Source organism: Gouania willdenowi, chromosome 17, assembly GCF_900634775.1.
Source record: "Gouania willdenowi chromosome 17, fGouWil2.1, whole genome shotgun sequence".
In the NCBI taxonomy this organism is placed as follows: domain Eukaryota; kingdom Metazoa; phylum Chordata; class Actinopteri; order Blenniiformes; family Gobiesocidae; genus Gouania; species Gouania willdenowi.
This window is the reverse complement of record NC_041060.1, coordinates 15,749,917-15,773,649: the sequence shown is the minus strand read 5'-3', so window position 1 is coordinate 15,773,649 and position 23,733 is coordinate 15,749,917. Positions and strand designations below refer to the sequence as shown.

General features: G+C 38.1%; 1 protein-coding gene across 6 annotated transcripts in view; it reads right to left on the bottom strand.

Moving 5' to 3' along the window:
* mtcl1 (microtubule crosslinking factor 1) overlaps nt 1-23,733 on the bottom strand; it is a 64,799-nt gene that overhangs the window by 36,945 nt on the left and 4,121 nt on the right. For all 6 annotated transcript variants that reach the window (XM_028472478.1, XM_028472480.1, XM_028472481.1 and 3 more), the window contains exons 2-3: nt 21,702-21,926; nt 21,430-21,588 (exon numbers count right to left, since the gene is read on the bottom strand). In XM_028472478.1, coding sequence (XP_028328279.1) covers nt 21,430-21,588; nt 21,702-21,926 — 384 coding nt within the window. The remainder of the gene's footprint in view (nt 1-21,429; nt 21,589-21,701; nt 21,927-23,733) is intronic.

Below are 23,733 nucleotides of genomic sequence, written 5' to 3'. Positions count from 1 at the left end.
GGGGAGAGCTCAGGGAGATAAGTCGTTCCCAAATGTTAAGAAGCAGATTATATTAGTGTGATCTGGATGAATGAGCTCCAATCTGGACTGTAATCCTTTTCAATTAATTAATTAATAAGAACACACACACTTGAGTGTGTGATAATGTGCAAGTATCAATCACGCGCCTTTTGTCACTGAATCTATTTCCTCTTCATCCAAGAACACGTGATGTGCGACACAGTCCTGTTTTAGGCATTCCTGCAACCTCATGCATCGCAGCAGCATGTTATTTTTACACAGGGGATCAATCTGTCTTGCTGCACCTGCAGTGGTCTAAATATACAAGTGCACGTGGATTCATGCGCTCCAACAGACGGACATGCACCGTGCAACACACACAGAATCAATTTGCAACAGAGAGCGATCCACAAACCCCATACTGGCAAACGTGAATCATTCTAAACCAATCAGAGGCGAGTACATTGCAGTAATGCAACAGAGCACACACACCCCACCCCTTTTTTTTTATTTATTTATTTTTTAAACAATGTGTTGCATGTGTGTTTCTGTGCACATATTGTCAGCACTGCAGTCATCACTCCCCTAACGTCAGTGCAGATGCCTGTTTTAGAGCTTTCCTTAGGTAGCAGTGGTGCTTGTGTCGATGAGTTTATGCACATGTAGTACTTGGCAGATGGAGCTGTTTGACTCTCTGAGGTCGTCCCAATGTCAGGGCATGCCCAGTAAAAACCCCATGTCTCTTGTTAACAATGTCTAACCTTCCTCTGACTACTTTTGACTGAACATCAATAGCAGACGAGAGATTGCTCTCTAACAAATGAGCTGATCATGAAGCACTGATTAGAATAGTTGTTAAACCAAACAGGTGGATTTTTGGTATTTTGTTACTAATTGCGAACTATGGAACAGAAATAATGAACAGAAGTGCAGTATTTCCAAAGGACTGGAAAGCTGACGCAGGTAGAAGGAATTGGTCCTTGTGGGCGTTTTAGGTTTAATCCAGGGGTGTCAAACTCATTTTAATTTAGGAGCCAAAAACAGATCAGTTTAATCTTAAATTGGCCCCAGATTAAAGGCAGAAATACAAGCAATTGTATCATTCATGTGCCCTAGGTTGCAATTCCACCTATAATAGTATTTAAAGTATGTAAGACACCAACAATATCCAAGCAATAAGTGACAGATATCAGTCCCTGTAGGCTCTTAAATTTTCTTGATTTTGTGACCAAATTATTTAGGTTGGGGAAATTTTAGGGAATTGTTTGAGGAAAATTGTAGGATTTTGGAAAAAAATACTAAAAGTACTTGCAACAATTCACAAGTTCAAAAATAACTGCATTATGTGATAAAATCATGGGAAAACTGTGAGCCCTGAGAAAAATGTGCAGTTTTATTGAAATTGTGTATTTGAAGGTACTGAGTTATCTGCAACTGAATTAGTTGGTGATTTACAAAATGGGTCATGTTTTTGCTTGTTTTTTACTTCCTCCTGGGGGCCAAATTAAGAGCTTTAAAGGGCCAGATTTGGGCCTTGAGTTTGAAATGCGTGGTTTAATCATTGGATTGTCTTCAATAAAAATATAATACTACCTGCAAAGTAAGTGCTGATCCAGCAAAAAAAAAAAAAAAAAAAAAAAAAAAAAGCAACCTTGGGTTTTTCTTCAGGCATGTGTAGGATTGTAGATTCCATATTATTCTGCCAGTCACACCTTCATGCTTTTCTTGCAATTTCATGCTCCTGCAGCCTTTGAACTAATGAGACTGATCAAAGAGTTTCAGGGACGACTGGCTTATTAGACAGATATTAATTTATGGGCTATATCAGAAGCACTAAGGCAAGGGGATGATTGGCTCCTCAAAGCGTTTAAAGTTTAGCAGCTTTGGGTGCTCTTGGAGAAACAAGGAGAAGAAATGTGTCAAAAATGGGGAAACGAGGCACTCCAAAATTGAAAAAATCAAAAAGAGGAAAAAAAATTCTAAAAAGCCTTCTTTATTATGATGGCCAAATCGTTAAAAAACCAACATGTTTCAAGCAAGCAAGGTCTTTGTCAGGGCTAACAGTTTTTATCTCTTTCTTCATTCCAATTTTTTCAATTTTGGAGTGTCTGGTTTCCCCATTTTTTGACATATATCAGAATAACTAGTGGTGAGAAACAGAATCTTAAGCCCTATTTGCACAGGATTAGTTTTTACCTAGGAACCATATGTGATTTGTAATAATTGCGGAGAACGTCTGTGACGTTAATCCCGTGCGAATCGGCCATGTCAGTAATTTCTAAAGTAAAATTTCTCCTGCAAATTACCTACTATATTTTGCTGAAATCCGAGGTCCAGTGATAACACGAATCCAATACTGATGGGTGATTACGCGTTGTTTTGTTTCCGGTGTCACGGTCTGAGTTTACCTCGTACTGAGATCGATTATGAGCATATATCAGAAGCTAATGTTTGGTCACGTGTTGCTTTGCACTATGCGGTAAGAATCTTTCTTTTCTGTTTGTAGCCTTCTATTTAATACAGTTGGCTAGCGCTAGCAGTAACAGCACCGAGCTGGGGTCAAAATTAAGCCTGCAAAGTTGTTTTAACATCAACTCACACTGTTTCATGTTTTCAGACGTCCGTGAATTTCAGCAAAATCTCAGGCTTTGGTTTTCCCGTGCGAATGAGCCACATAAAAAGCAGATGTTGGGGGGTCATTTATTCATTACATGTGCTCCCCAGATAAAACTAATCCCGTGCGAATAGGGCTTTAGATACAAAAATATCCTCAAACGTTTCTGTTCAGTGTATAGGAAGCTACTGTCTGTCTGACGATTGTTTTATTTCTCCTGAATGTTGGTAAATTTAAAGGACTATTGTATAATTTTTATCACTATGATGTCTTGTTATATTATCATACAAAATAAGTGTATTGGTGATGGCATAAAACATTAATGTAAAGGAGGTACAGTATGTTCCACAGCTTTACTACGTCACCCTCACTTACAGCTACCATAGCGGCCAAAAAAATCAAGAAAACATTAATTTCCTCTGGGACTCACGTAGTAACCTTTGTGTGTGTGTGTGTGTGTGTGTGTGTGTGTGTGTGTGTGTGTGTGTGTGTGTCTGTGTTAAGGCTGAATGATTAATTGCATTTGCAATATTATCGCAATATCATAAAATGCGATTTTTTTAATCGCAAAGGCTGCAATTTTTTTTCCTTTGTCTGCACATGATGTCTACATGTAGGTCCACACTACAAGAAGTGCATTCTTTCTATATGTTGAAGAGGTAAAGCCACAGATTTGTTTGCTTTATTGTAGTACTCTATACTTTAAAATGTATATTTTATATTTATTTAAAGTTCAAATAAATCTGAAATTGTTTATTATGAAACAGATTGATTTATTGCTTGTGTTCATTGAAAAATACATGACAAGAGGCCCTTGGAAAAATGATCGCAATATTGAGGAAAAAAAATTGCAAATAGATTATTTTTCCAAAATTGTTCAGCCCTAGTGTGTGTGTGTGTGTGTGTGTGTGTGTAAGAGGTCGCGTGTGTGCAGAGGAGGGTCCCACACTGCTCACTAAGCCAGCCCTGACCTCAGACTGAGACTCGACATGCATTAAAGAGGAGCACAATGGGGCTTTTATGGAGCATGTCACTCACACTTTGGAAAAAGCTTCCCAAACAACCCGACAGCCTGGCAAGGCTGCTCCTCGGAAAACACGATGCCAGTCTGTCATCTCTCACAAAAAAAAAAGGCAGAACTTTCCAAAGACGATTGAAATTCACTATAGATTTTTTTTTTATTTCATTAACACAAAGAGAACAAATCAGTGTTTTTGTTTTGTTAAAAAAGCAGTAATTAGCAGCAGTGTGTGCGTGTGTATGTGTGTGTGTGTGTGTGTGTGTGTGTGTACGTGATTCACTCCTTCTAGGCTGGAAAACGGTTCATTGGCTGTGGAAAGTGCTGACTCTGCAGATCCCACGGTAACAACAGAAGAGGCTTCAACACAGAGTCTGATTTCATGAGCAGCTCAGGTTATCTCAACATTCACGCGTGTGTGTGTGTGTGTGCGTGTGTGTGTGTGTGTGCGTTTGTGTTAAAAATCAGGTAAAATTTACGAGAGTAAGAGAACATGAAGATTCACGCAAATGAAGATACCAGAATATTACTCCAAAAGAATCTAAGACAAATAATGAAACTAGTAAACAAAATAATGCATAAAGGAGCGTTGGAATTAAATGATTTATAAATGACTCAATTTACACTCAGAAGTTGTTAAAATAACTCAAAGTTCTGAGTGAGTTTCATACAGATTTCTGGGTTAGTGAAGGCTGTTTACAACCTGCTGTTCTCATCTCAGTGAACCTGCATGAATTGGGTTTCTTGTGATGCTGTGTGTCTGATGTCATGGCATTTTCGCCTTCTCTAGAATTTCTCGAGAACAATCTCCAGAAGAAAAAAAAAAATCAGATTTTAAGTTTAGCTTTATATTTTCTGCCTCATTAAAATTGTAATTTTAGTTGCTAAGCAAGCTAAAATGTTATTTTAGAGTTACCAAGTCATTTTAATTAAACCATGGTAATAAGTTTGAAGTGGAGTGGCGTAATGATTCGACCCCCACCGTGGAAAGAAGAAGGTAGTATCAGAGTAGAAAGGAGCAGTATTTCACTTTACAGTTTTAGAAATTATTGAGTTGAAGAAACTGAAAACTTTGCATTTAATTTGCTTCATTTAAAGTTGAACGAATGCAAAACTTTGATGTGAAAACACTTAAATTGTTAAATCCATGTCAATTACATTAATTGTGTTAATCATACTTAACTTCATTTCAAATAACTTCGCTCATTTTGGTGTTACCAATTGAAACAATTCAATGAAGTTGGTCCAACTATTTTCTTTTTTCAGTATAGGGGATAAATGAGTCCACTGTATGGAAATTATTACTGAGGAAAAAGCTTTACTTGGTTTATGATAGTTTATGAATGTAAAAACACTAAACGCATTCAGTTTTAGTTTTTTAATGCACAAGCGTAGTTTGGACACACTGAATGAACTTGGGATTCCCTTTATCAGTCAAACCAAAGAAGGAAGGAAAGCAATAAATTAAAAAAAAGAAGTGAATGTAAAACATAAACGCCTTAAGGTCTCCAATCATAAAAAACAAAGTTCTAAGGGTCCACACTATGTAGCTACACTGCTCAGAAAACTAGGGTACAGTAAATAAAGCCGGCCGGCCCAGCAGTAATTAATCACCCCATTGTCTAGGATGGGCTGTACATCAGTGGTTGCCGTGGTAACCAATGGTCCAATCGACAAAGTCTGACCTGGTAAAGAGGGACGACGAAACAAGGCGCCTCTTTAACACCGAGACCACAAATAATTACATGAGACATCGCTGTTGTTGATTTTCTGACAGGCAGGTTCTCGTACATTTTCTACACATATTTAAAAAGTGAACTCATTAAATATGATTAATTAACACAAATATATGAGAAAAATATTTATAGGACTGTAAGGCTTAGACCTAAAAATGATTTGTGTCTTTAAGAATCAGGTCATGCCCCTAATTAAGAAATATTAGCATATAATTGTTTTTTAATGGTGACTTTGGTGCATTTTTTTTAAAAGCCAGAGATGCATGGTTGTCTACAGCATTTTATATTTAATAGGGATCTAATGCAGTGCTCTTCAACAATGAAGCATATAGTCTTAAACAACTACAGTATATGCTATACTTTCATTTTGTCAAGTATAAATGTAGTTCAACCTAAAATGCAGTAAAAAAAATTAAATCTGAGTTGGCACAACTTGTCACTAATCCTGGCTACTCTGTATTTGTAATACAGTACAACAAACATGATCAAAAACTAATTCTAGAACAAAAAGGTCTTCGGGGTCGCCAGAGATTAGGGTCACTATCCAAAAAAGGTTGGAAACCAGTGATGGAATAGGTACAGTGTCAGTGCTGCCCTACCGTCATCACTCACCCAGATAGATTAAGGTACAAACTCAGCCAAAAGCCCCAAATCCCTTTAGAAAGTGACAAAAAGCGGCCAATAAATATAAATAAAAGAGCTCCTGCAGAGCAAACTTTCGTTCTTAGATGTTTCCATCACTGACAAAATTTGTGAAAATCGCTGAGTCAAGAATCTGGATCGGATCCGGACCCTGTTTGGTCAGATGTTGCATGTCAGAGCCTTACATCACCCTGCAAAGTTTTGAATGAATCGATGAAGATCTGACGGAGAAAATGAGTTTTAGAAATTTTACCCCATGCTAAAGATAGGGAATTTTGCAATTTTTGATATTCTTTTGTGACCTTGATCTTGAACCTACCTCCACCAAAAATGAATGGTCTCATCTGCGCCCAAAAACCAATTAACAGGAAAAAATTCAAGTGGATTCGTCAAAAATTGAGGACACTATCGTGTACACAAACAGACACACATACAAACAAACATGATGACCAGTCACTGTGCTGCTCTGTCTGTACGTCACCTAATGCACATCCTGGATTCTCAAAGTCAGTTCACAGCTGAGACTCTAAACCAGGGATGTCAATTAACTCATTTTAGTTCAGGGGCCAAATATGGACCAGTTTGATCTCAAGTGGGTTGTAGTTTTTACGTGGGAAATTGCAAGATTTGTGGAGTTATTTCCACAATTTGCAATTAAAAAATGACTGCATTCATGGTAAATACACAAAAGAAAACCGCAAGCTACTGCAAGATGGCTCCTGTGGGCCAAATTGGATGCTCTCAAGGGCCAGATATGGCCCCTGGACCTTGAGTTTCACACACACTCTAAACGAAGCCCTGCAGAAGCATCTAAATGTGTTACAAAAATTCTACATTTTCAGCAAAACAAAAAATGTGGCTCTGACTGGCGAAGAGGAGTAAAGGGCCACTGCCGAGCATTCTGGGATGGAAAGTGACACCAAATTTCCCATCCTGCTTCTATGATAACAGATATCATCGGCTTAGGCATGTAAAAAGGATGGATCATCTTTTATGTTGAAGTCAACTTGAACAATGACGCCCTGCTGGGATTAGAAACTCCTTTCTTAAGGCAGACTTAAAGGATAAAAGATGTGTTCTATCACTTTCACATGTCCTTAGTAGCTGGATGCCTTCATCTTACAGGATACACACATCATATCTTATCTAACAGGACAAGACTAGCAATGCCTTTACATTGTTTGACAAATGATGTGTGTTAAAGGTGTTAATATTTATTCAAACACAGATTTTGCAGCCACACTATAGATGGATGGCATCTAGTGTGATAACACCAGTAAACTAAAACATTGGGCCCAGGGAGCACCGGAAAAAACGACTTCTTCCTCTTTATCTAAAAGCCTAAATCAAACTTTGTCTTTTACACAACAGTCCAAGGAGAGTTTCATTTGATTAGGTTAAGATAAGTTCCTACATGTCTCTGAGGAAACCGGATAGCCCTGCTCATGATCAAAGGCAAGAGAAAAACTAGAATTGACAGGAAATGTATCATTTAACGAGGTTGTTGGGTATTTTTCCCCAAACGCAGGTGGATAAATTAGTAGAAAACCTCCCAAAAACAAGTTTAAAGGTAATTAATGTGGATGCAAGTTAATCCTGCAGGGGTTTTTCTATGTAGAAACTAAACATGAGACACCTTTGATTGTTTCAAATACAGCGCTCGCTCAAAATATCTCAAGTCCCTTCCTCCTGTCATGGTTCCAGCTTTAAGGTTTAGTCCTCTCTCACTGTCTCTTTCTGTGTGTGTCGCTTGTTAGTTATTATCCCGTCAATCATCCAGCTGCTTTAGGACAGGGAGTAGTTTTGGTTTCTCAGACTTTCCGTTGAATTTCTTGTCTTTAAATAGGGCCTGCACTCGAGAATAAAAACGGCAGAAGGTGTATAGAAGGGTTGTTTCTATATACCAGTTCTTGAACGCAGATCAGACAGAATACGTTGTTAATAATCTCTTCTCAGCACACGCCAGAGTTAATCATGGAGTTCCACAAGGTTCAGTTTTGGGACCACTACTCTTTACATTCTATTTGCTTCAACAAGGTAACATTATCAGAGAACATAATATAAACTTCCATTTCCATGAGGATGATACACAGCTTTATCTGTCAAAGAAATCAGACGAAACTTATCAGTTATTTAAACTCCAAGTCTGGAACACTCGGATGGACTGATCAATGGTTCGCGGCTCAATAGTCTGAAACACTCGGATGGACAATCCTTCTATCCTAATCTGTTTGCCCTACTGTTCACTAACCCAACCAGTCGAAGCGGATGGCTGCCACCTCTGAACCTGGTTCCGCTGGAGATTTCTTCCTTTAAAAAAAAAGCTCGCTAAATGCTTGTTCATGTGGATCTTGTTGGGTTTTTTCTTTCTTACCATGGACTCTATATTTTGTTAAGCGCTTTGAGATGACTTTGTTGTAATTTGCACTAAATCAATAAAGTTGAATTGAATACCTTTTTTGTTACAATGGTCAAAGTGTATCTAGACATAAGATTGTGCTGTCTTTATTCTCTTCTCCCTATATATCCCCTCCAAACGCTAACAATATGATCAGAGAAACGTGTGTTACTTTTTGGAATCCACTTCACAAAGATCTAATAACTAACCTGTCAATAACTAAATTGTTGATATTTAAGTGTATTACTTAGGTGTATATGTATATGTATATAAAGGTGCAAGAACATATGTGCTCACATGATCATCAATATGTAAAAAGTGTTTTAAGTGTACATGAGCCCATGTGGTCGTATGTCAATGTCAATGTCAACTTTATTTATATAGCACATTTAAAAACAGCTACAACTGCCCAAAGTGCTGTACAACAAACATTATAAAGTACAACGTAAAAACAGTCACAAAATATACAACATAAAACAATAATAATAAAATGCATGGGATCTGCTCAGCTTGTGTTGAAGGCCAAAGCGAAAAGATGGGTTTTCAACAACGACTTGAAAACGTGAATGGACTGGGCCATTTTGAGAAGAAACAAAATCGAGATATGAGATTTGGTCTATATCACCTAGCCCTCAATGTGTCTAATTCTACACTAATCTTACACAACCCTTAACACGTGATGGACTCTTCTCCTCTCATAAACCCACAGAGTTTTGGGTGATAAAAGCAACATTACATTGAAAACTAACTCTGGTTTCTTAACCAAAGCAAAACGTCAGCAACACTCCTATGATGTAATGAAGCTTCACTCACGAGGCTTCACGTTGTCTGCTTCAAGCACAACACCCCTACACGACAGTGCACCCGGGACCCTATAGCTCCAATATTTTCTCGTGCATTTGCCCCAACATTGTGGTGGACTCTGATTCCGTAGGACCATCAAAAACCACCAGATCCGGCGTCTGTGGCTGCCTGAGTCCTCGCAATCAGGTCCGAGCCTTTCTCATCAGTTGAGGCCGTGACACGCCCTGCAGAAACCTCAGCTCATTCAAATAGCACGACGCAAACATTCTTCATTCTGTGTCCATCAACAACAGTGTTTGGATCATAACTTCCATCTGTGGATTCAAAACTTTCCCTCTAACTGCAGTCATCATTCTCCCCCTCCCAAACAGAAGGACTGCACAATTCTTTCCTTTGACAGGAGCTTGTGTTTGGGGAGGGAACCTTCTACTGTATGTGTGTGAGTGTGTGTCCAGATAATAAGGTCGACCTGATCCTACACCTGAGGGCTTCACTGCACTGTTGTGTGCTTAAAGGCTTCACCACAATAGTTTTTAATAGGATGAAAGGGGCTTCTTCTTTACGCGTCTTTGTGTGAGAAATAATAAAAGGGGAGGCAATAAAGGAGAAAATTAAGTAGTGACAAATGGTGCTAATATGACAACCCAACAGTGAACCTCGCTGCCACAGAACGTAGTAAGAGATAATGAACTGTGAGCTAAGGTGGCAGCAGAGGCACAGAGCAATCTGCAGAGTCATCACCTGGACTTGTTGTTTCATCAGATGGGTTACATCTGAGGCGCTGATCACACTGATCATAGCTGGCAAAGGTTTTTCTTAGTGTTCTATCACAGTGGTTCGGAGAAACACAACTTCAAAATATGTAAAACTAACAAAACACCTAAAATAACATGTAGACAAACCAAGCAGAACATGTTTTATAAAAACCTAGCAAATAGTGTCATATTACAATCATACATTATGGAAGAATATCAAAAGATTTGAAAAAGTAGGATGTTTAGGGATGTTCAAGATTAGCTTTTTTTTTTTTTTGTTGCCATTATCCAGATATATCCAGCACTAAATTTCTGATTTTTGATATTTACTGATAAATACATAGACACCCCTGACACATACATTTAATTTTATGGCACATTATTTTTCATCTTCATGGAAATAACACATTAAGGCTACTTTTATTGTGATGCCCCGACTGGATGCATTCTACAAATAAGCATAATCTATGCAGAATAAAAACACTTTTTCAATCTTAGTCATTGAAAAAGTGACATTCATTTTTAATATGTTGTCTCAAACAACAGCACATATCAATTGTATTTAAATCTGTGGAAAAAACTGATAGATACATTTTATGGCCATTATCAGCCAATAATATTGTCCTTCTCTAATAGTTATAATTAGCTTTGCATATTATTGAGACAAACTATAGAGCCAGAAATCCTACAAAGCAATGTTACATTAACCTAAATGTTCCAAAACCAAAAGTGACTGTGATTATTGCATTCATATCACAATATAAAAGTATTTCAGTGTAAAACCTATGCCTGGATTCCACTGCTGGCTTTTCAGAGGTCAAATCCCACACTTAGATTTTAATGGGATAGAAATTTGAAATTTGAAATTTATTTATTGGAGGATATGCCCCTTGAGATGGAACATCTCGTTTTCGAGGGGGTCCTCAACTTACATAAAATGACAGATACAGCAGAGCAGACAATACAAAAATTCAATATTTCAAAAATAATAAATACAACAAAATATACACACACATACACACCCACACACACACAGTATACATTTAACAGTTGATCAAAACAGTAAATATTTTATACAAAAATAAATAAGTCATAATAGTGATATCATTAATATTAGCTATCTAATGATAGTAAAAACTTTCATTAGATTAAATGAATAAAAAAGGTTTAGGTTACATAGCCTATAATAATAGACTAACCAGGGTCATTTTTTCTCAGCCTTGATGAAAACATTTTACATAACTCTCCCTTCAATGAGTCCAAATTTCTGTCCTAAATGCATACGTTCACTTCTGCAAAGTGAGGACTTTGTGGAGATTTTACAGAAGACTGGCAAAATGCACAAAACACGTGCATTTTAAAGATGATAAAGGATTTCCTTTGATTCAGTAAGCTCCTGACTGCAGTCTCTGCTTGGTAATGGAGTAAATATAATGCAGCAGGAAACTGTTTACAGATGCTGTTTGAATGCTGTCCTAAAAAACACATTTTAGTTGCAACACATGAAGTCAATCCTTTTGTTAAAAAGCCTATTCAATTAAAACTACGTAAAACTCATGAGCTTTTGCAATCTATTGCACACGGTTATCTGGTACCACTCTGTTGTTCCTGATGACACTGGTCAGAACTTGCTGACATCCTTCAGTGACTCAGGCTCTCTCTGACCTCTGCAACGTCAACAATACTCCAACAGACTCTGCAGTAAACGTTAGACTAAATACTAGCGCGAAGGAAATGCACTTGTGCAGTATTAACAGACAGACACGATTGCATGTTGCTGACAGGTTGCTTGATGGATGACATAAAAAATATATGAAAAATAAATGAATAAATCGATGAAATGAGAGCTTTCAGATAGCGCTACACAAGCACACATCTGATTGGATGCATGGGGGCGGGGTGATGAGGTCAGAATGAGATGGAGAGGTGAAGGACATATTGGACCGAGGCTGTTACAGATGGAGGCTGCGGTAACGAAGCTGAATAGTAGATAAGATGATGGTTGGTGTTAAAACAATGAGGAGGCGGAGGTTAATGACTTGCAATGGCGATCCCATAAGGAAGTAACTTTATTGGTGAGTGTAGCGTCACAATTCTATGATAGGATTCCTCTTTCATTTTTTTCCCCAAAAAAGAAATTCTTTCTCCAACACTCTTTCTTTCACAATATAATCCAAAAACGGTGTTACTGCCAAGCTGCTGTCAACCTCCCTTAATATAACTTATGATGGATAAAAGAAAAGAAAAGCAGCTATAATAAAACACTGGTAAATCATTGGCACAGGGTGCAGCATTGAAACACAATGTGATGTTACTTTTGTTATTGAAACTGTCATTGTCTCTTTGCTTGCTTTCTGTGTCCTAGTTGTACGCTTTGTGATAAATTGATTACATTTTTATTGAAATACCACAATTTTATGGTTCCATCGTCACTTAGATATGGTGAAGGATGGACTGATTATCTATTCACCATGTAAAACTATTTTTGTTGGGTGAAAATGAGGCCTAACTCACTTGAACAGGACAGTTACGACACATGTATTGTTTGCTAACATGTGCATGATTGTTACTGAGGATGGGGTGATGAAACATCAAGGATAACTTGTTCATTTATTCTGTCTTCTTTTAAATTTGGTTTCCACATTCAAAATAATCTTTCAGGGTCTGATTTAATAAAGGATTGTGAGCTTACTAATGTGCAAAAACTTCACATTGTTGAGGTTGATGTACTAAACCCACACAACAAAGACTGCAGATATCAAACAGGCAAAATAACATGACGTTAATCTGTTACAATGCACAAAATCTTGGCGGGATGAATGCAAAAATGTTTAAGGGGCAAGTGTTAACAGTCAGTTTGTAGATGGCTGAATTTCTGTAAGGAATGAATCCAAAATTGGTGAAATATTTCTTTGGAGCTCTTATTTCCTTTGTTCTTCGTGTATCTGTCCATCTTCTCTTGATATACATATATTTTTTCTAGTTCCATTCATCCATCCATCTTATCCTGCTTGTCCTATTTGGGTCGCTGGATTTCTCCAGGAAAGAGCCATGAAAACACCAGGGAGGCTTCCAGGAAGAACCCTAACTACCTATCTCTAAGGGAGATCCCAGCCCTACGGAGGAATTTAATTTCGGCCGCTTGTACCCGCAATCTTGTTCTTTTGGTCATGACCCAGAGCTCGTGGCCATAGGTGAGGGTAGAAACAAAGATCGACCAGTAAATGAAGAACTTCGCTTTTCTGCTCAGCTACCTGTTTACGGTTCTTTCTAGATCTTCCTAAAATGTTTCATTTTACATTTCAGCCATCTGTGTTCCGACACTATACAGCTTACCGGCGTGATTCAAACAGGCTGTCTCCCCTACTTTCGCGTCTGTTAGCATCTGCTTTGGAAATCTTAGTAAATCACACAAGTGAACAGACAACGTGTGCAATCTAATTGCTTGCGCATCTATTTTATCGCTCTTGTTTTAAGGTCTTATTGCTTAGCTGATAGCTAATATTCAAGAGCGGGGGAATTAAGTTCTGAACCAACATATCACAACGCAGAAAATCTGCATTGTTTAAAAGTTAACGCTGGTAATCAATCACAGGTACCAGTCATTCCAGCTTTTACAACCTTTTAACAAGTGTCAGTAAGCATCACACCTGATTGATGACATACACTGTGTTCCAGGATCAAAAAGAAGAAACGCCACACATTTTATAAACCATATAAAGCCATTTTAACGTTGCAAGGCAAGTGCCAACAATTACTAAAAAGGGGAGAATTTTCACACACTTCTAAATAATAGTAAAAACTTTCCAATTGATACTTAAAGTTACAATATGTAATTTTTTTTGGTCAAAAATGTAATTTAAAATGTTCTGAGAGGACAGGGCACTTTTGCAGATTATCTTCATTCTGTATTTGAGCTTTAGAAATCCAGAGATCTTTTTGCAAACAGAGTGCTCCATGAACTGTTTTGGGGCATTACTATTGGCTGCCCAACTGAAGTGTAAAACACAATGGCGGATCACCTTTTTTTTTTACAATGACTGCTTAGTGTTTTCATTTCATTTACGAAAAGGATAAATAAAAATTGGTTTTGAACAAATACAAAAATAGGAGAGCAACTTGTAATCTGACTCAAACAAATGACAGACTACAAAGCCCCAGTATGTAGCAAAATTCAAATGAAAGATATTCAAATTTTTAGGTGTTTTCTACATCAAAGGAAGACAGCTCAAAATTATAACACACCACTTCAGGGTTTTCTGCTGAATAAATGATTGCCCCTATTTGCTTTGTTCGGAGATGGTTTTCCTTACGTGTAAAACTATATCATCAAGTCTAAAAAAAAAAAAAAAAATCTAAATCTGTTTGAGAAAAACATGCACAGAAAGACAATTTATCCTAAAATCTCTCTTTGGCAGCAGGTTTCAAGATATGCCGTTCCCATCTAAGCACCAGCTGTAGCGTGTACGTAAGTGGCTTTTCCTCTTCATTATTCAAATTGTGAATTCCTGCACATCAAGCAAACTGCACAGGCATGGTGATGATAAGCTTTCAATGGATGTGTGTCACTGCAGCAGATTCTGATTTACAGCAGAGTCCCTGCACTACTCCTCTCCACACATCTGCCTCCAATTGGGTCTGTAAGAAACTCGTTATTAACTAGGTCAATGAGATTCCTTTACATTTCGACAGGGAACACCAACTGCGGAGGAGACAAAGGAAGATACAGAGATGCTTCTCTAAAGCATCAGCACTTGTTCGAAAGAGGAATATAAATAAACAGGTCCCGTTCAAGCATCGCTGAGGTTAAATAATCAAAAAAGCAGAGTTCCTCCCTCTAGGTCTAATACAGTATTCAAAGAGATCAGAGTAACTGTTCAAGCGACGATTGTATTTTCTTTTATTATACCAGACACTAATTCATTCAGACACTGTAACAAAAATGATTAGATGGACCCAACCACTGAAACGCTCCTGCAGTAAAGGTAACATCTAGTGTTTAGAAAACAAGTTTTATATCAGCTAAACCTGTAACTGCTTAAAAAATATATATTTTATTCAACAAAACCAGGAACCATCGCCTGGTGATCAAAGTTTATTGAGTCAGCTAAACCTTTTCAAATCGCTACAGTAACAGCGTATAATGATGATGACTGAAACTTGACTAAAGTGTAAGTCCCTCTGCCAATAATAAAGACGTTTTAGTGCTCAGATGCATTAAAATTTAGCCAATTTGTAAGTCCGGACTAGTTTGCCCATTTCCAGACAAGCGCATGTGCTGACCGCGATGTTTGCTTGCGTCTTTACAACATCCTGTTATGGTCAGCTTGTTTCGGTGAGAAAGGTGTTTCCGAAAATTTTCGGTAGCCAGAATTTCAGTGCATCACTAGTAAATAAATTAAGACTAAGGTCCACGTGTCATGAAGCATCAGCATCAATACATCCTCGAGGACTAGGGTTTCCCACCCTGATTTAAAAGCTTCAGAGGGTGAGAAAAGTTGATACAAACATTTAATTTACTGTACTCTCAGCAAAACACATGGGCTTCACACTGACCACATGTTAGCAGCAGTAAGCCACCAATCCAGTATCTGAGCTGAACTCTGCAAAACAGTCACCATGAGGTCTGTAATCTGTGGTCGTAACAGGACTTACAGCTGACTGACAGCGACATCTCACTGTCGCACAGCCTCTTTGTCTTTTTTTCCTCACCCTTCACATCTGATTGTACCGAAACATGCCAGGCTGTTTTATAACAGCTCGTCTCTTTGGATTAATCCGTGCTGGGGTGCCAATCTCTAGGCCAGAGTCACACTGTGAAGCCTCAGCAGCACGAAACAAGCAATGTAACTGAGCAGAAGGGCTTTAAAACTTGGAGATTCTGTACCAGGGTGTAAATATCTATCTATAAAAGCAAGGAATCTCTGTCCGTCTGTGTGTCTGTCTGTCTGTGCCTCAAATATCGTTGTGTTCAGGGACAGACAGAGCTCATACTTGCAACATGGCTGGTTCAAAGCTGTGCGACGTCGAATTAGTTTGTACTGCAATGCCACAGAAAATGAATCATTTCATAAAATTGTCTACCGCGAGCGCGGTGCAGAGCCACTAGAGTCACGTGTGCGCCCAGAGCCAATCACTGCACAGCTCCGCTCCGGTGCGTGCCAGAGCCAATCACAGGGGCGAGCTAGAGTCACATGTGCTGCCAGAGCCAATCGCTGAAGACCTGGAGTAGCACCAGACATGCGTGCACACAGCCAAGGAGACACGGGCCGCAGGCACACAAGTGTGAGAGAGAGAGAGAAAGATAGTTTAATTTTTGAGCTCCTGTGGACTTCTCTTTTGAGGAAACATACTTTTTGACTGTTTCTTTTTCGGTGGTTACGTTTCAAAACGTTTATTTTCATCACCATGGAATCAACGCGGGTTGCACCAGACGGAGGGTTAAACCGGAGAGGGGGGAGGGGCGTCTGAGCAGCCGCACTCACACTGATATACTAGCAAAGCTCTCAAGTCTCACTCATTGGGCGTGAGACACACGCATTTCAACCTGATGTGAGTCACTGAGCGAGCGCATGTGCGTGGATGAATTGCACGCCAAACCTCCAGCCAGCTGCTTGTTAAATACAACTGTGACAGCAACACGAAACCACGGAACAATGTCAGCTAAGTTAAACAGTTAAAAGATGCTTTGAAAATTTAAAACTTGCCGTTGGGGTTGACGAGCTTCCTTCACGCTCTGCTAATGGGGGAGGGGCTCTGCACTCTGCAGCCTCTGTCTCCAGCAACATGGAGCAGCCTGTGGCAGCCACTCTGTATATAAAGTAGATCAGCAAACCCAGCAGCTCTCAATAAATAGTTTTATTTGTACAAATGTATGTCTTTTATCAGATTCTACCTAAACCACCGCATTGGTTCAAACTTCATCAATTTATCATGTGCATGTCCCATAGAATTAAACCAGGGAAATCGCACACACTACTTTACTTTACACCCGCACATATAACCCTTTATAACACTACAGAGTATGTACACCTCTTTGTACATCCAACCTCCAAACACATACTCATTTGACAACTCTACTTAAGCTCCCACATGAATACATATTTCCGACGGGCCCTGTACTAGTATATATAAATATAGTGTGTCAGTTATGGAACTACATTAGGTTTACTCTCTCCCAAAGATCTATACACTATTGGAAGAAGGATTTAAGATGGCAAAATCTCAATAACAGTTGAGCAAACAAAAATGATTGTCTAATACAATACAGAAGGTTTGCACAGCCACATTTGCATCAAATCTATTTGGAAAAAAAGATACCATCATCCATCATGCAAGTTGTAATACTATTTCTCTATTTCTAAGATATTACATAAATAAAAATACACCCTTTTTATTGTGTGGGTGGATGAATTTATAAAGCACATGAGCTGCAGTACATTCAAATGTGAAGCAGAATGTAACCAGACAAGAGAGAGATCTGTCAGAACAGGTTCACTTAGTAGGTCAGGTTTGTCTCATGAATAAGAAAAATGCGTTCACCAATCTCTCACTATATATTTTAGTACAAATGCTCTTTAAATTTCCACAAAAGAACACTTTACAATGGTTTTTAACATTCAACATTTTTTCACAGTTATTTTTTTTTATTTCAAGATTTCTTTGATTTCTCAATGAAAAATGAGTCGTACATTTTTACGCTTTTATCTCTGCTTTACATCACACAACTCATTAAAAGGTCTATTTGAAGAAACCCAAGAATCTAGTAAAACTACATTCTTATCAATGACATGTGCCCCTCCTTTCCTATCTATGAACAGACAGGTATGGTAGAGACATTTTGAAAACCATTACTGTTTTCTAAGGCTTGGCAAAGAAATCCATATTCAAACATTTCTGGCAGGAGGGGCTCATCTTTACACAAGAGTCAGATGCAGCTTGTGTTTTTCTGGGACAAACCTCAGGGGGAACACAAACAGTCTGCAATCATTTGGAGCTGTCACCATCACAGCCTTTCATCAACTCCCTCCCATCCTCTCTTTCTACATGTGCAGAAGCTTTTGCTCATACATGTATGCATGATGTTGCCACCAAATCTAAAGCAAGCTCCACAAATAAAGCTTTCGTAGCGATCACATGAACAAAAAACTCTTAGTTGGTGGTAACAACACCTCCTCTGAGTGACTGATGAAAATTGGAGTAGACTGCAGACCATATATGTAGGGCCTCAGATTTCCTGATTAAAAATTCCCCAAAATCCATTTCAGGGTTTTTTTTTTCTGTTTGGTTTCATTTCATCATCTTTCCCTGTTTCAATGACTTTACCGGCTACTAAACTTCCTAAAATCGTACCAAACATTCTTAATAGAGTTAATAGAGTTGATTTGACATTTTATATGATTCAGATAATTTACAAAAAATGGATGGCAGAGGGTTAGCCACACGCTAACCTTCAGCTACCCATTTCCACAGTCCACAATTGCTTTTCCTTAGCAGCCCATTGTAACCTTGTTCTTTTCTGTTTAGGTGTTACTGATGGTTTTCATTTAGCTTTTCTGTGTGTGAATCCCACTCCCTTTAGGCGGTTTCTTACAGTTTGGTCACAGACGTTGACTCCAGTTCCCGCCCATTTGTTCCTCATTTGTTTTGCTGTGTATTTTCTGATTTCAATACATATTGCTTTAAGTTTTCTGTCTTGAGGCTTCGATGTCTTCCTTGGTCTAACAGTATGCTTGCCTTTCACAACCTTCCCATGTTGTTTGTACTTGGTCCAGATTTTAGTCACAGCTGTCTGTGAACAACCAACATCTTTTGCAACATTTCGTGATGATTTACCTTCTTTAAGAAGTCAGATAATCCTCTCCTTTGTTTAAACTGACATCTCTCGTGTTGGAGCCATGAGCCATGTCAATCTGCTTTGTGCATTCCTTTTTAACTGCAGACTAATGAGTAGATTTAATCTGATGCAGGTGTTAGTTTTGGAAATGACAATTTACAGGGGGATTCCATATTTTTTTTCCTTCTGCTTGATCTAAGAAAGTGAAAATGTAATTGACTACCACCATTTTTTTCTGGATTTCTTTTTGTGTTTCTTAAAGCCATTTTAAATGACTTTAGTTTTTATCATTTCCCACAAAATGAAACAACTGAACATTGTCCAAGACTGGTGATTCCATCAATTTTGCCAGGGGTTGTAGTACCAAAACCATATTTGTGAATCGGTTAATCACCAACCTGCAAATTACCCTTCACTGTGATTGTAGATGCTTCTGTCGCGCTGTGTCATCAGGTAAAATGACCACCAGTTCAACTATTACACCATCAGCTAAACCTGTCTTTTGTACCCGTGGCCTTTTCAGATTTAAATGCAGTCATATAAATCTGAACCACTAATTCATCACAGCACATTAAAAACACACGCTCTACATTCATATTCAATCACAGAATAACATGATCACTACTTTTTACATTACACGTAGCGAGAGATTTTGCACTGAATTATCAGCAGAATTGAGCACATTTGTTTGTCACATTTTCTAGGAATAAAATCATCCATTTTCTGGTGGGGAAAAGTGTGTAAATGTATGATACTGTCCCCAAACATGCATGTGAGGCATTTCCATGTCAGGTTGGGGCCCAATTTTAAATATAGCGAGAGAAAAAAAGGAAGCGGTTGATTGCTTTCAACAGATTGAACGTGAAATGCGTTTTTTCTGTCTGTTTTCCACGATCAAAGATCAAGGACTTCCCGACAGAAGATTTCCTCCATTGGTCAAGTTAGTATTAGCCTATTTTCTCTTAGCGAGCAGACAACATGTTACCTTCTCTTGTCAAAATTGATTAGTCTACGCAGCTAAAGCTGAGCATCACTGAGAATAGCTTGTGTTCATCTTATTAGCAGCGGGAGCATTAGAGTGCACAGTTATCAAAGCAACACACTTTCTCCACTGAGCTCAGAACAGCAAGAGTGACAAGGGGAGATGTTTGACAGAGCAGTGAAATCAAGTGAATACAAAATGGTAGAGAGGAAACACAGAGCACATTTTCATTTCTTGGGATGACTTTCTTTAGAATTCACCATAAACACGACAGGAACATGCACAGCTTTGAAGCTGCCGACAAATCAAGTTGATAAAACGCTTTCAAGAGGCAGATTTATGGAAACAACGTTGAGCAGTAAGTGAACCATAACTGGTAACTTGTGAAAAACGAGGCAGGGTTGGGAATTCAGGTGTTAACTGGGGAGCATTGTAGGTTCATCACTATGATTACCGCTCAGAAATGTACCTTAGCCATTAGTCCATCAGAGGAAAAGCTAACTAATTAAGCTGTTCAGATAACCTGTGCATCACAACACAGAGTAAATGTTGTTTAAAGTGCTGCTCGGGGAGCTATAAGGGTGAATTAGACTCTGTGAGCCTGCTGATCAGGAAGATAATACACAAAAACATGACAATATAATGCAGGAACTTGAATATCTTTCTCTATATTACACAGATTTCTCCTTTTTAAACTTATTATAAGCGTGAACTTGCAACATTTTCTTTATTTTCCATATAACCATATGACTTTACCCCTGTCATCGTTATTTAATCATGTGCACAAAACACATAAACTGTAGTAATCAGTTTCAGCACCCATGTGCATGCCCATTAACTAGTGTTGTCAAACGCAACTGATTACACGTTAAAACTGTTAAAAATCTTTAATGTACTGATTTATTTATTTATTCATTTTTACTCTTATTCTTACTTTTGTTTACGGAGGACATACGCATGTCTGTGGCCGTGTATATGCGTGGCTACATACAAGTATGTAGGTAGAAAAGTGGGTATGTTCTGTGTGTAAATGGATATAAATGCATGTACAATGTACTCATGCTGTTTAGTTTTTTGGGGGGTTTTGTTTATTTATTTTTTTATATTTATTATTTTCTCTACACTATGTTCACTACTTTGTTTGTATATTATAAACGACGCTTATGTATAGATATTTTGGGTGATAGTATGACGGGTTTGTTTTTGTCTTTTGTTATTGTCTCAACTATGAAAAGAAGAGAACTGGGTTTGGGGGGGGGACAGGGGGTGAGAATATGTTCTATATCTTTCCCTTTTTTTATTGTACCTTTGTAATGCACCTTTTTGGTGGAAATAAAAATTTGAAACTGTTCAAATTTAATGAAATGCCATCAAATCAATGAAAAACGTATCATAATTCATTCTAAAAATGACACCAAACATAACAACTTTGATCCCCAACTTCTCGATGCCCGAAAATAGTATCTTTCCGTGACATTTATAACAATGTTTTAGTAGTTTGGGTGTCTCGGTGTGGACACATTTTAGAAAGAGAAAACCAAAGAAAAAATGTCTCTTTTTCTTTTTAAAGGAAAACAATTCGGGATAAGATCCCTCTCTGTGCATGTAACTATACAAAAAACAGCAATGAAAGGATTCTCGTACCTCTTTGGTCCTCTCCAGCTCGTTGTGCAATGCTTGCTTGGAAATCTCCACCTCGATGATCTTTTGTCTGAGCTGCTCGTTCTCGTCCTCGGCTCGGCTACGTTTGTCCTCCACGCTCTCCAGCTCGTTGTGCAAACGCACCGACACATCCTTAGCAACCTAAGGTTAAAACAGCATCATTTCACTTTCATTGTGTGTGTTGATACGCTACATGAATCATGTTCACTTTTTTACATCAGACATTTAAAACACTGTCTTGTTGGGTGTCAGACCTTCAGGTCCTGCTCCAGACTGCGCAGTAGTTCACCATCCACATGGCCTGTCTGAGCAACACGCAGGCTCTTCTGCTCCGCCTTTCGTAGGCGGTACTGAAGAATGCGACAATTTTTGTTGGAGCGGTCCAGTTCCCTCCGCAGCTCCTGCAGCTGGTAGACCTCCTCCTCTAAGTAGCTGTCTCGCACTTCCTCCATCTCCGCCCGCAGCTCATCCACTTCATCCTGTTAAAACACAGAAGTTTAAAGGACCAGATTACTAAATAATTCAGATATGTTGCATCACACTGCTCTCTTTTTTTTTTTTTTTTTTTTTTACCATGTGAACCTGAGTTTTAATCATGTTTTTTTAACTGAAGCCTTCACAAAAATAAAAATAATAAAAAATATACACCTTACTAAATTCAAATTGACAAAGATGTATTCCTCAAATTCATCCAACATGCAACAGACGTGGAACGGCAGAAGAAACTTTTGTTCACATGTTTTGGCTCTGTCCCAAAATTCAGGAATACTGGGTTGTTGGTATCTGTGACGTGCTTTCTGCTGTACTTGAATATAACTAACTTCAGATCCTTTTGTGTTGCTTTTTGGGGTCACGTCGTAGAGGTTACCGATCGGGAAATACAAACTATTTGCCTTTTTAACCCTTTTAGCTCGACGTTTGATTCTTCTGATGCTTCTCCAGCCGTAGCACAATAGATTAAGGACGTGGTATCTACTCTAAATTTGGAGAAAATTAGATAGTCAAGAAAGAAAGTTCTATCGGGTGTTGTGACCTTTCTTAATTTTTTTTAATCATTCATCAACACTGGTTTAAGATTGGTTTTAAACTGACACTGGCTGATGCATTCATCTATTTTTGTTATTTTGTTCTCTGTATAAGATGTGGTAAATGTATGTCCATTTGGCTTTATACCTTTGTATTTTGTTCTTTTTTTTTTTTTTACACTTTTCTTTATGTGATAATGAGTATTAAGATGTTCCCGTGTGCGGTGGGTCTATGTTTCAATGTTTTCCTGAAAGTTAAAAAAATTATTTCTCAATGGCCTCACTGACTTGGTTTAAACAGCCATGTTGGATGTGTCACTATAGCCAAACAGTGAATTCCAAAGGTGATAATAATAAAATATAGTTTTCTATCTTTTATGTTTTTTTTAGACTGACATTATCGATGGTGGCCATGAAAACAATTGGAAAAATCTTCTTCCGTGTAGTTTTACGGCAGTTGCCAACCTACTGCACGTGCATTAAATAGTTCAATTATTTCACATTATTTCCAAAACAATAGATGTGCTATAATGACACGTGTCTTGTAAAAAACAGTTTCAGAGTTACCAGCTGACATTCTTAAGTGTTTCATAGTGTTTTAGGACCATGTATTAAATTCTACTTAGGAAAAGAGAGCTGAGAGAAACAGCAAAAATGAAAATAGTAGAAAAAAAGTGATCCGTGAAGAGTTACTATTACAGTATGTGTACAGCATGAATATAATGGCGAAGTAGTAAAACATTAGCATAGCTGTACTATGTACTTTCGTGCTAGCACATGGCTGCTAATGTGCTAGCCTGTTTTGGTAGGGACAATTTGGAAAACTACCTGTGCTAGCCTGCATGCTAACAGGTTACTAGTGTTAGCATACATGCGCGCGCTAGTGTTAGCATGGTTCCTTGGAGGCCTTCATTGTCACTGAATAACAGCAGAGTGACTTATTTCAACTTCCAGCTGGAAATTATTGTTACGATTCAGAGAGTAATATTTTCCATAAGTCATTATTTAAATTTGTAATACCCTGTAGCCTCATGAATTGACAACATGTATTAGCATAAGCCTTTTTTGAACAAGCCCAGGCTGCTTTTTAATTTGGTATTTAAGAAAGGAAGGACACATAAAAACACTAAAAAAAGGAAAGTGTTTCCCATTCTGTTATAGAATTCTAGAGTTTTATCGGTTGCTAACTACACCTGAGAAATATCAGTTGGAAAAAAAAAAAACCTTCTTCCATCCACTACAATAAGTTCTGTTAAGCTTA